The sequence below is a fragment of the Mobula hypostoma genome, chromosome 27, assembly GCF_963921235.1.
Source record: "Mobula hypostoma chromosome 27, sMobHyp1.1, whole genome shotgun sequence".
Lineage (NCBI taxonomy): Eukaryota > Metazoa > Chordata > Chondrichthyes > Myliobatiformes > Myliobatidae > Mobula > Mobula hypostoma.
The window spans coordinates 23954379-23968295 of NC_086123.1; the positions used below are offsets into that span (position 1 = coordinate 23954379).

General features: G+C 42.5%; 1 protein-coding gene across 3 annotated transcripts in view; it reads right to left on the reverse strand.

Moving 5' to 3' along the window:
* The window catches only part of rhbdd3 (rhomboid domain containing 3), a 57054-nt gene that overhangs the window by 23344 nt on the left and 19793 nt on the right, over positions 1-13917 (reverse strand). For all 3 annotated transcript variants that reach the window (XM_063034464.1, XM_063034465.1, XM_063034466.1), the window contains exon 4: positions 2280-2690. In XM_063034464.1, the coding sequence (XP_062890534.1) occupies positions 2280-2690 (411 nt within the window). The remainder of the gene's footprint in view (positions 1-2279; positions 2691-13917) is intronic.

Sequence of the window (13917 nt, forward strand, 5' to 3'; positions counted from 1 at the left end):
TGTATTAGGACCCATACAGCTTGGCACCAGTGTCATCGCAGAGCAATGTGTGATTAAGTGCCTTGCTCAAGGACACAACACGTTCCCTCAGCTGGGGCTTGAACTCACGACCTTCAGGTCGCTAGTCCAATGCCTTAACCACTTGGCCATGTCCACACACCTATGACCCATACATTTCACCCAGCAGATCCTCTCTGCCCCTACCTCTCCGCTAAAGATCCCTGAATTCATCATTGATTTATCAGATCCCAGCACTGCTGGTGTTTACATTCCTGTTGATCACCTTCTAGCAGCTGTCGCCACCTTCACCCTCCCCTTGTGTCACGTGGGGGGGGGGGTGAGGTTCAGTTTATTTGCCTGTCCAAATCTGCTTCTGCTGTGTTGGTCATTGATTGGCCCATTTAAAAGTAGCGTCAGCTCTTTCCCTTCGGTTGCCTTGTGTGCCACGGCACCAGTGTCCAGTTTCAGGCACCCCAGAGGTATAAGAATAGCACGTGTGGGAGGCTTGGCCTTTCACTAATCAGCTTCTCACCCCTCCCCTCTTCATACTGGATCTCCCTTCTCCACTCTCAGCCCTCATTCCCTTACGCCTTACATATGAAACATAGAAAATAGGTGCAGGAGTAGGCCATTCGGCCCTTCGAGCCTGCACCGCCATTTATTATGATCATGGCTGATCATCCAACTCAGAACCCCGCCCCAGCCTTCCCTCCATACCCCCTGATCCCCGTAGCCACAAGGGCCATATCTAACTCCCTCTTAAATATAGCCAATGAACTGGCCTCAACTGTTTCCTGTGGCAGAGAATTCCACAGATTCACCACTTTCTGTGTGAAGAAGTTTTTCCTAATCTCGGTCCTAAAAGGTTTCCCCTTTATCCTCAAACTGTGGCCCCTCATTCTGGACTTCCCCAACATCGGGAACAATCTTCCTGCATCTAGCCTGTCCAATCCCTTTAGGATTTTATACGTTTCAATCAGATCCCCCCTCAATCTTCTAAATTCCAACGAGTACAAGCCCAGTTCATCCAGTCTTTCTTCATATGAAGGTCCTGCCATCCCAGGAATCAATCTGGTGAACCTTCTTTGTACTCCCTCTATGGCAAGGACGTCTTTCCTCAGATTAGGGGACCAAAACTGCACACAATACTCCAGGTGTGGTCTCACCAAGGCCTTGTACAACTGCAGTAGTACCTCCCTGCTCCTGTACTCGAATCCTCTCGCTATAAATGCCAGCATACCATTCGCCTTTTTCACCGCCTGCTGTACCTGCATGCCCACTTTCAATGACTGGTGTATAATGACACCCAGGTCTCATTGCACCTCCCCTTTTCCTAATCGGCCACCATTCAGATAATAATCTGTTTTCCTATTTTTGCCACCAAAGTGGATAACTTCACATTTATCCACATTAAATTGCATCTGCCATGAATTTGCCCACTCACCCAACCTATCCAAGTCACCCTGCATCCTCTTAGCATCCTCCTCACAGCTAACACTGCCGCCCAGCTTCGTGTCATCCGCAAACTTGGAGATGCTGCATTTAATTCCCTCATCCAAGTCATTAATATATATTGTAAACAACTGGGGTCCCAGCACTGAGCCTTGCGGTACCCCACTAGTCACCGCCTGCCATTCTGCAAAGTGCCCGTTTATTCCCACTCTTTGCTTCCTGTCTACTAACCAATTCTCCATCCACATCAATACCTTACCCCCAATACCGTGTGCTTTAAGTTTGCACACTAATCTCCTGTGTGGGACCTTGTCAAAAGCCTTTTGAAAATCCAAATATACCACATCCACTGGTTCTCCCCTATCCACTCTACTAGTTACATCCTCAAAAAATTCTATGAGATTCGTCAGACATGATTTTCCTTTCACAAATCCATGCTGACTTTGTCCGATCATTTCACCGCTTTCCAAATGTGCTGTTATCACATCTTTGATAACTGACTCTAGCAGTTTCCCCACCACCGACGTTAGGCTAACCGGTCTATAATTCCCCGGTTTCTCTCTCCCTCCTTTTTTAAAAAGTGGGGTTACATTAGCCACCCTCCAATCCTCAGGAACTAGTCCAGAATCTAACGAGTTTTGAAAAATTATCACTAATGCATCCACTATTTCTTGGGCTACTCACTCGACTCACTGAGTTCCTCTATCAGTTTGGTTTTTTGAACTGGATTTAGCTGTTAATTTTGTTTGAAATTAATAATTCTATGAAATAAAACTTAAGACATTGCAAACTATTCTGTTGCCTTTCATTTGTTGGGAGTGACTCACCGTAGAGAGGACACTGAAGATTTAGGTACTTCCAGTTTCCTGCTCTGATCTGATTCTTTTAAGGACGCAGCAATACTAGCACGTAAAAGATCCTCATCTGTGAGAAGGCCGCATCGAGCAGCAGTGTAAATTTCATCCGGATACATATGACAGAATTCAGGGAGACAATGACTCGGATCCAGCAGGTCAGAATATGCAGAACTGCAGGGATTATCAGAGTGTGCTTGGAAATTACTGGCTCCCATTGATCCAACGTGCAGTTGTGAAGAAGGCAATATTGTCTGATTGGGGAGCTCAGTCCACTGAGAATCTATTTCAATGTTGCAGCTATTGCTGCCTTTTGTAAAATGATCAATGGCTGTAAAATGCACTTGAGATGATGTGTGAGTTTTGGCCTCGGTAACAGGGTACCTGCAAATATGAAGGTACATATCAGCTTTTTCAAGTTAGTCATAACAGAATCAAAGCTGAAGTTATAAACAGATCATTACAGAACGAAATCTGAGATATTTAATTCACATTATTCAGATGTAAACAAATAATTAGCCATAGAATGCTTAACATAATACACAATGCTTACTCATTAACAACAATTAGAGTACTATAAATAATTACAGGTCTCCTATTGGTTAGCTGAACCCCTTATGATTAAATGGAAAATACCACCAGGGTTACAAAATTAGATGAGAGATCAGAAAAGCTCAGGTTTGAGAGATCAGGTTTAATATCACTGGCATTAGTCATGAAATTTGTTAACTTTGTGGCAGCAGTACAATACCTGATAAATACAGGGAAAAAACTGAATTGCAGTAAATATATATAGATTCACACACATACATAAAAGTTAAATTAGAGAAGTAGTGCAAAAACAGAAATTTTAAAAAAGTAGTGAGGTAGTTTTCATTGGTTCAATGTCCATTTAGGAATCAGATGGCAGAGGGGAAGAAGCTGTTCCTGAATCACTGAGTGTGTGCCTTCAGGCTTATGCACCTTCTTCCTGATGGTAACAGTGAGAAGAGGGCATGTCCTGGGTGATGGTCCGTCATGATTGAAGCCTCTTTTCTGAGACATCCTTGAAGATGTTTTGGATACTATGGAGGCCAGTCCCCATGATGGAGCTGACTAATTTTACATCTATATTGACTAATTGAACAAGTTTTCACCAACTGGAAAGACATGTACAGAAATTAAATTCAGGATTTGATATTAAGAATACTAATCTTTCAAATACTTATCAATGACCTGGAAATGGATATACAGGACATACTTTCAATCTGCACACATGATACAGAAGTTGGAAACAATGATGAATCTGCAGAAGTCTTCAGAAGAACATAGACTGGTCCACAACAAGGGGTGATTGAACCAACACAAAACACAAGCCTACTTGACCTTCTCACCAATAGACCAATCGTTGCTGCATTTCTGTATTAGTATTGGTAGGGATGATAAATGTCTTCAGACCAAGGACATCTTCTGTCACAGGGGTAGGCAACCTATGGCCCGCGAAGGTATTTTGTCCGGCCTGTGAGCAAATATTGGGATACTATGCTTATCCGGCCCGTGAGCGATTTTTCCTTATTCTGCGTGTTTCACATGACCACACTGATGGACATGCATGGCATCTTGTGACACTGGCTCCAGGTTCTGTTTTGTTCCAAACCAAACACTGGTATATACGAATGACGGGAAGGCAGACTACCTTATTAATATGTATTAGATACTCTCTGTCCACGCGCAGGTTTTCAGATGGGATGTTCAAATTTGTAAACAGAAACAGCGTCACTGTGTTTTAACAAGAAATCCACGCTAAATATCCAGATATTTACATGTGCTACGATACTCGTTGAATAACTCGCGTTTCAAAATAAAATCAAAGAAAAAACTTCCAATGGCAATGAATGCAAAAGGCATTCATTGAGTGCAGAAATTTCCAAGACACTTGGACACTAGACTACTTCTTCATCGAGCAAGCTGGGAAACCAGTTTGTCTCACTTGCCTTGAAAATGTTGCTGTGAACACGATGGCAAATATCAGGCAACATTATAAGACCTGCCATAATGGAAGGAAAGCTGCAATTGTGAGTACCACCTTCAAAAAGGAAATTGTGCACATTTTCCCACTTTTCAAAAAAAGTAAAGCACAAGATCCAGGCATTTTTGTGAATATGGTCCAAGAACTGAGAAAAGAGTTTTCATCTCATTTTGCTGATTTTCGCTTTCATGCAAATGAGTTCAAGCTGTTTGCTACTCCATTTGATGTGGAAGTGGACACTGCATCAGAAATTTTTCAAATGGAATTGATTGAGATGCAGTGTGGCGACATATTGAGATCGAAATTTCATTCTGAAGGCGTGGCAGTGCTTGACTTCTATAGAAAATATATTCATCCAAGTGGGAAGTATCCTTAGTGGACCATGCAAAAAAGATAGCATCATTGTTTGGCAGCAGTTATCTGTGTGAGCAATTATTTTCAAAAATGAGGCACAACAAGAACCATTTGAGAACAAGATTGACTGACGCCCATCTGGATAATGTCTTCCTCTTGGCATCAACAAATCTGACACCCAATATTGAGAAGTTTTCAAACAACAAACAGCATCAAGTTTCACATTGATTTATCGACGTTTTGCATTTAAAAAAATTATTATACTTAATTTACCACCATTCAATGCATCATGTTCATACTTTTAATGTTTAAAGATTTTTTGTGTCCTTTTAATAGTTTCAAAAGATGCCTTGATTGAAATAAATTGCAACTAAACTGAATTCTTTGGTTACTAATTGGCATCCTTGGTTAAGCACAAATGATTTTCCAGCATGTGTTATTCATTCATTTGAGGCAAAACATAACTAGATGTATTTAAATGGATAATTCACATATTTCAAGTTTTTTATGGCATTTATCTAGCCCACCGTCCACTCATTAATACGCGATCCGGCCCACAGAGGCAAAAAGGTTGCCAACCCCTGTTCTATCAGGTTGTAAAGTACCACTTCTAAACTTGAGATTCAGAACAGATCACAAACTTTGTGGGCTGTCAGTCGCTTGATTACTCTAGCTACCATGCATCAAACACTAGATGACTGGTTTGAATTACACCAGAAATACTCCGTGTAATTCAAACTTTGAACTTGAAGACAGTTCAAAAAGAAACTCCAAGACATGAGGTGACATGAAGCAAAATTTAACTGAAGTAATTGTAAACCGAAATCAAGTGGCACTCATGGGAGACTTTCTCCTGGATGGAGACAATTCCAGCACAAAGGGGAATGTTGGTTATTGTCAGAAGAGTTCATTTGAGAAAGATCAAGGACTCCACCATCTTCAGCTGCTATATCAGTTAATTTCCCCTCACCATCAGAAGTGTTTGCTTAACAATGTGCCCCATTAACAATTCTTCAGTCAGTGTCTGCAGGAAACAAGACTTGGGCTACGTCCACACTACGCCAGATAATTTTGAAAACGCCAGTTTCGAGTAAAAACGACAGGCGTCCACACTAAGTGTTCTTTCAGAATATCTCTGTCCACATTAGACAGATATTTGGGCGAATCGCCTCCTTCTGGGCATGCGCAGGACGCACAGAAAACAAGTGAAGAGGAAACGGTATACTTGGTGCGTGTTTGTCCAGTTATGGAATAGAAAAAGTTAAAAGGAATTGCTCTTGGCTCTCGCGCAGGAGGACTTCAAACTAAAACTCAAACAAAAACAAATACTGGAGCGTATGGAGGCAACCGACAGGGAGTTCACGGACAGTATGACCCGGCTGACGACGAACACTGAAAAACTGACTAACTCTGTTGCATTAATAAAGCACCTTGTTAAATGTATAAAACATAGAAACATAGAAAATAGGTGCAGGAGTAGGCCATTCGGCCCTTCGAGCCTGCACCGCCATTCAGTATGATCATGGCTGATCATCTAACTCAGAACCCTGTACCAGCCTTCCCTCCATACCCCCTGATCCCTTTAGCCACAAGGGCCATATCTAACTCCCTCTTAAATATAGCCAATGAACTGGCCTCAACTGTTTCCTGTGGCAGAGAATTCCACAGATTCACCACTCTCTGTGTGAAGAAGTTTTTCCTAATCTCGGACCTAAAAGGCTTCCCCTTTATCCTCAAACTGTGACCCCTCATTCTGGACTTCTCCAACATCAGGAACAATCTTCCTGCATCTAGCCTGTCCAATCCCTTTAGGATTTTATACGTTTCAATAAGATCCCCCCTCAATCTTCTAAATTCCAATGAGTATAAGCCTAGTTGATCCAGTCCTTCATCATATGAAAGTCCTGCCATCCCAGGAAACAATCTGGTGAACCTTCTTTGTACTCCCTCTATGGCAAGGATGTCTTTCCTCAGATTAGGGGACCAAAACTGCACACAATACTCCAGGTGTGGTCTCACCAAGGCCTTGTACAACTGCAGTAGTACCTCCCTGCTCCTGTACTCGAATCCTCTTGCTATGAATGCCAGCATACCATTCGCCTTTTTCACCGCCTGCTGTACCTGCATGCCCACTTTCAATGACTGGTGTATAATGACACCCAGGTCTCGTTGCACCTCCCCTTTTCCTAATCGGCCACCATTCAGATAATAATCTGTTTTCCTGTTTTTGCCACCAAAGTGGATAACCTCACATTTATCCACATTAAATTGCATCTGCCATGAATTTGTCTACTCACCTAACCTATCCAAGTCACCCTACATCCTCTTAGCATCCTCCTCACAGCTAACACTGCCGCCCAGCTTCGTGTCATCCACAGACTTGGAGATGCTGCATTTAATTCCCCCATCTAAGTCATTAATATATATTGTAAACAACTGGGGTCCCAGCACTGAGCCTTGCGGTACCCCACTAGTCACTGCCTGCCATTCTGAAAAGGTCCCGTTTATTCTCACTCTTTGCTTCCTGACTGCCAACCAATTCTCTATCCACATCAATATCTTACCCCCAATACCGTGTGCTTTAAGTTTGCACACTAATCTCCTGTGTGGGACCTTGTCAAAAGCCTTTTGAAATTCCAAATATACCACATCCACTGGTTCTCCCCTATCCACTCCACTAGTTACATCCTCAAAAAATTCTATGAGATTCGTCAGACATGATTTTCCTTTCACAAATCCATGCTGACTTTGTCCAATCATTTCACCGCTTTCCAAATGTGCTGTTATCACATCTTTGATAACTGACTCCAGCAGTTTCCCCACCACCGACGTTAGGCAAACCGGTCTATAATTCCCAGGTTTCTCTCTCCCTCCTTTTTTAAAAAGTGGGGTTACATTAGCCACCCTCCAATCCTCAGGAACTAGTCCAGAATCTAAACATGTCTGCATCAGTGTTATCTTGTATTTCCATACAATGTTACATTAGGCTGTTACACATCTATTGTCAGAGGAGTACTTGCATAAATAGGTAAGCCACCTTGGTTCTTGGTTCTTGATCCTCCAAAATATTCCGCATGGAATTTAAACTGGAGGTGGCGGAAGGTGTTTTCTGTCCTTACCTTCTTACAAGCAAGGACAGAAAACAGGGCAAAGTGAGAATACTTATTTATTCAGTAAGCCATGGGTCAAAGTATTTGGTGAGTACATTTTTAACTCTTCTGGCTTCAGTCTCGTTGCTGTCTGTTCTGAAATTGTTAGGTTCTGCGAAGCGCAGAATCAAATATCGCTGTGATGATTGTACGCTCCAGTATCAATTGTTTGGCGACAATAAAGTAATAATAATAATAACAATAAAACGATGAAACGCCGCGCTGCCGCCATCTGTTCCGGTATGCCATGACAGCGGTTTAAAAAAGCTCCGTTTACCCTGTATACACTGCAACCGATATTGGGCGTTTTCAGATTTATTCACTCTGGAGACCGTTTCTGAAAATCTCTGTTTCGGGGGATGAAAACGCCGTTTTAGTGTGGACAGAGGGTCAAAACGAAGAGAAAAAGCTTCATTTTCAAAATTATCTGGCGTTGTGTGGGCGTAGCGTTGAAAAACATCCAGGTCTGATCCCATTAGTGGTATGACACGGTGCCATGTAAATAGCAGTCAATGACCATCACAAACAAGAGTGCTGAACTGTGTCTCTTTATATTTAAAGGTTTAACAATCAGCATACTCTCTCACCCATGACGGATGATCACCACAGGTCAGGAACTTAAGGTGAGCATTCACAAACAATGCTGGGGTAACCACCACAGAGACAGAGTCTCCAGCTTCTAAATAACAAAAGCCTTTCAGCATTTACAAATTGTGTCAGAGATGTGTTCCCCGCTTGCCTGCATGTGTGTAGCCTCAGCTACATTCAAGTTCAATATCATCCAGGAAAAAAATACCTGGCTTGTAGCCCAGCCTATTCAAAACTGCTGCATAATAGACAACACCCTGTTGGACCTCGTTTGCATTCTCTACAATACAACAACGTCCTTACTATCAGAATGTTGCAACAGTACCAAAACATTCCTGCTCTTATATTCTATGGCCGAGCTAACAGGTATTCTGTACATCTATTCACCCTGTTAAACAATAGTGTCACCTTCAGGGATTCTTGTACGTTAAGATCTGTGTTGCTCAATGCTCCATTGGGTCCTATTATTCATTGTGTCCTACCCTTATTGTTGTTCAGTCATTAAATTGAGTCCAACTCTTCGCGACCTCATGGACCATAGGGTCCATAGGGTTTTCATGGCAAGATACAAAAGTAGATTGCCAGGCTTTACTTCCACGCAGATACTGCTGCTGCCCAGGTTGGGAGCCGGCTGGGTTTGAACTCAGGACCATCTGTGTTCAAATCCAGTGCTGATGCCACTACACCGCCAGCTTATTCCATATTCCCAAATGCACGCTCACACTTATCAGTAGCAAATTTGTTCTACCATTGCTCAGCCTATCTTGCCAACTCATCAATATTGGCTTATACACTAAGACTACTCTCTTCGATATCAATAACACCATCAATCGTCACGCCTTCTGAAAATTTACTAACCTTACTTCCTATATGCACGCCCATATTATTAGTGTATATAGCAAACAGAAAGAGACACAGCATCAGCCCCTGTGGGGCACTACCGGTAAGAATTTACAACCACAAAAACAACATTCCACTATCACTGCAACCTATTGCCAAGACAATTTTGGATTCATTTGGCCAACTTGTCCTGATCCCATGGCAACTAACATTTTGGACTAGACTCCCACGTGCAACCTTGTCAAAGGCCTCAATTAAGTTCACGGAGATTTTCTTTGAAAGATTCAAGCGGAAAAGTGTGTGTCTCCTTCTCCTTCTAACAAAGCAACACTGAATATCTTGATTAATTCCAAATGTACTTTAATCCTGTCCGTCAGAGGTTCTTCCAATAGCTTCCTTTCCATGGAGGCCTCTTACCCTCCTTGAGTAAACGTACATTTGCTTCCCTCCAAGCAGCTGGCTCCTCTCCTATGGAAAGTGAACATCTGAAAGCACTTTCTGAGGAAGCTTAAACAAGCATCACTCCCCACTAACATCTTAACTACATTCTACAGAGGCATGGTTGAGAGTGTGCTGACCTTTTGCATCACAACCTGGTAGTCCAGCTGCAGTGCTGTCGACAAAAAAGCCTTGCAGAGGGTGGTTAGGGGAGCAGAGAAGGTTATTGGGGTCTCCCTACCTTCTGTCCAAGACCTCTTTCAGAGTCGATGCCTCCAGAAGACACGGTACATCATTAAAGACCCCTCACACCCTCTCCATGAACTGTTTGTTCGTCTGCCATTAGGCAAACGTTACAGAAGCATCAAAACTAAAACCACAAGGTTACTAAACAGCTTCCTCCCACAGGCAGTCAGACCGCTAAATAGCTGCTCTACCTGACTCTGCTTTGGACACTTTTAACTTGCACTGGACACTTATAACTTGATTTTAACTGACATGTGGCTGTTGTGTTTTACTATTTATTGTTATGTTTATTATTTAGTGTTGCGTTTGTTACGTTATGATTGCACTGCCCCTGAGAAACACTGTCTCATTCTGCCCTGCACAGCTGATGTACGGTTAGAATGACAATAAAGTTTTTTGAATCTTGAATCTTTGAATCAGAGCAAATTCTCATGTTGTCTTTCATACAACTGGTGCCATTAGTTTTTCTTTCTGATAAATTCTGGAGAAGGCACTATCAGTTCACAAATAAAGAAATTAAAACACATTTTCACCAATCCTTTAGATTGCAGGTGCATCCATCTATGAGAGTGTTAGAAGGGAGCACAGCACAGTCTCTGTGAAGACCGTTTCATCCTTACACCAGGAATATCCTTCATAGTTCTACTAGCATGTAAATACCATAGATTGGAAACTAATCTGGTGTTTTAAGTCTGGGGTCCATGAGTTGCTGTGGGCCATCAGTGGCAGCAGAATGGCAGACAACCACAATATTTATCAGCATTGCCCAACATATCCCTAAACCAATTACCTTCAGCCTAAAAAATTGAAGAAAGTAGGAGGGCAAGTGTCTAAAATAAGGTATTAACCTGACAAGCAGCAGCACAAGATTATACAGCACCACAACTGCAGGATCAGACCAAACATGTTACACCCAGCTATGAGAATGCTGGATAATTAAAACAAGTAACGGGAGAAGATTGTTCTGCGTGTCCGACGTCAAGGAATGCTAAGCCCAAACAGTGAGCGTCCAAGACTAGTTAGAACAATGCATCTCAGCCCCTTCCTGAAGTTCTCCCATCACAAAGAATCTATCTTCCACCAATTTATTTATTTATTGAGATACAGCAAGAATTCTGCCCTTCCAGCCCTTTGAGCTGCGCCGCCCAGCAATCCGATTTAATCTGAGCCTAGTCACGGGACAATTTACAACGACCAATTAACCTACTAACCGGTACGTCTTTGGGCTGTGGGAGGAAGCGGGAACACTGGGAGGTAGTGGGAGCACCCAGAGGAAACCCACGGCAGTCACGGGGAGAACGTAGAAACTCCTTACAGGCTGCAGCGGGCGCATATGCCAAGTGGATACAGCAAAGGCAAGTAAGCAAGAGCCAATTGTAGATGCCTACCTTGTTACTCTAAATTCGTCCATACTTCTCCATGTCTGTGGAGTTATTGTTGGCCTGCTCTGTATCCTTTCTGCACGGTAATTAAGCTCTACTTCGATCCCCACAACAAACTGTGCCTTTCATGCACATTATTCCAGCACGGATAAAACACTGCTATCCACCCTATTATATGGGATTAACAAGGTACTGCCCCTCAAAAGAAGCAAGACATATCTGATCCAAATAACTGCTGCCTTTACGTGATGGAATCAATGGGAATTCTATGAAATGGCACTAAGTCCTAAATCTGAGCAAGAAATCAATCTTCGCTGATACAATTAGACTTTGACCCTGTGTTAAAATTTAGCAAACAGGCTGTTTACATTTTCAGTTTGTTACCAAGAGTGCAGCTTACATATCATTGTGTTACTAAATGTATTTCATTCTGAAACCATGCTAGCTAGCAAAATTCTGTCCCATCATTGTCTTGTGGTTTTGCCCTTTACAATGAGTTCAGCTTTAAAATCAGTGATGTTGTGGTATCATTGCAAGGATGGAACAATGCGTCCTGCAAACAAGTTCCACTATGTAAAGTAATTGAACAATGCATTGGTGTTACCTTACTCGTATTTCAGCAACAGTTACAAATCAGGAAATACTTTTCTGGCTGCAATCCAAGAACAAGTATTACAACAAAATGCCATTGCACAAACACGAGAGCATCTGTAGATGCTGGAAAGCCAAGGCAACATGCACACAAAGTGTTGGAGGAACTTAGCAGATCAGGCAGCATTTATGTGTAATGTCTTGGTTACAATTTCTACTGCTATGCTGTGAGGTATTTTATTGTAGCAGTTTTCTATAAAAGCAGTGTACCCCGCTGGAAAATGTGCTTTGGCTTCTGCTGAAGGAGCCATGTTGTCCAACATAGGAATGCTGCACCAGTCGATCAGGATTACGGGATGTGAGGGAAGGTTTTAGAGAGCCGAGGGGAAGAGTTTTCTGAAGGGCAGTAGTCTGGTTTGAGGTCTTTTGGTGGGAACTGCGGAGCGGGGCACAAGGGACAATGCCGCAGAATGCCGTTGGAAGGAGAGTCCCCGTTGCGAGGTGTGCTTTGTGTAGATGAATGGCTCCAAGGAGGAAGGGCCAATACTCCTGAGAGAGAGCCAGTTCATTCGAGATGGGTTTCGAGGGAAGTTCTGAATGTTCCCGCAGACCACGGGTCCAGTGCCTAAGTAGATACAGCCCGACTACTCCAGAACGAGCTCCAATGTTTATGTGAACTTTGGACTGGTTTAACTGTAATGGGCCTCTTTATTTTTCTTTTTTTTTCTGTAACTGTTCATTAAAGTTGAAAATTTGTTCAATATATTTTCTTTATAATTTTATACTGGTGTACGATCTGTCATTTCTGGGCTACTGATAGCTGTGTGTGGGCAGTACTTACGCAGCATTCACTACAACCTACGTTCCTTAATTGGAATATCCTAACTTTCCCGTTTGGTTGAACCCCAAATCGTACCTAAACGTATATTGTTTATGAAAGGTGGCCTTCTCACCGCCCCGTCACCTGTCTGTTAGCAAAGTTAGCCAAGTTTGTATACGAGCTCCGATGCATATGGAAAGGAATGAATCAATGTTTCAGGCCAAAACACTCCATCAGGAATCAGACACTATACTTCCAAAAAATACACAAACACTGTATTTCCAAAAATAATCATGCAGAGGCTTCACCAATAGTTCTGTGAGTAACACCAAGTCCTTAATAAGGTCGACGATTTTAGTTGAAGAGGCAGCAAACCAGATGGTGCTGCCCTGCCTATTGCGCAGGCTCAGAAGTTGGAGTTTGCCCACTAAGTTGTTTTCCAGATCAAGCCGACCTCCCACAACCAAGAGGAATCCAGCAAGGCAAGGAGGGATTCCAGATGTGAGTACCACTAAAGCCCCATCCCCAAAATACTCCCAGCAGCTTTTGACAGCTCGTCACTGTCAGAGATTCAAAAACTTGCCAAATACATTTAAATAAGAATTTAAAATTACCTAAAACTTCTAAGAGAATAAATACAATTTTAAAAGAATGGGCAGTATTAACAAGTAAGGAAGAACATTAAAATGAGGTGGAAAAATTCAATCACTTACCTGCAGTTATATTTGGTTTTAGGCTTGGAAATGCGATAAATTAATCATACGCTCAGCAGCCATAGACCAGAAGGGTTAGGAGTAGAATTAGGCTATTCAGCCCATCATGTCTGTTCCATCCATTGAGATAAATCTAAAGCACATCCAGCCATTCATTAGAGTACTCTGCTGCTGTAATGAACTCAGCAGCCACACAAGAGATCAGTACCTTGTCATCCAACCTCCAGTTTAGCTTGGACCTTCATACTTGGGTACGTGGTTGTCGACATCTAAAAAATACTGAAGCCCTAGGGACTGATAACTGTCACTTAAATTTTGCCAGGCTGGTATGCTGGACCTGGCTTCTCCTGGTAGTCAAAATGTCAGAGGGGTGGACAAAATTGGAACTGAATTGCATCTCATATTTATGGTCAAGATTCATAGATATGTTATTAGGGAGCACCTACAGTGGTATACTGCATGCTGAGGTGAAGACCTACAGG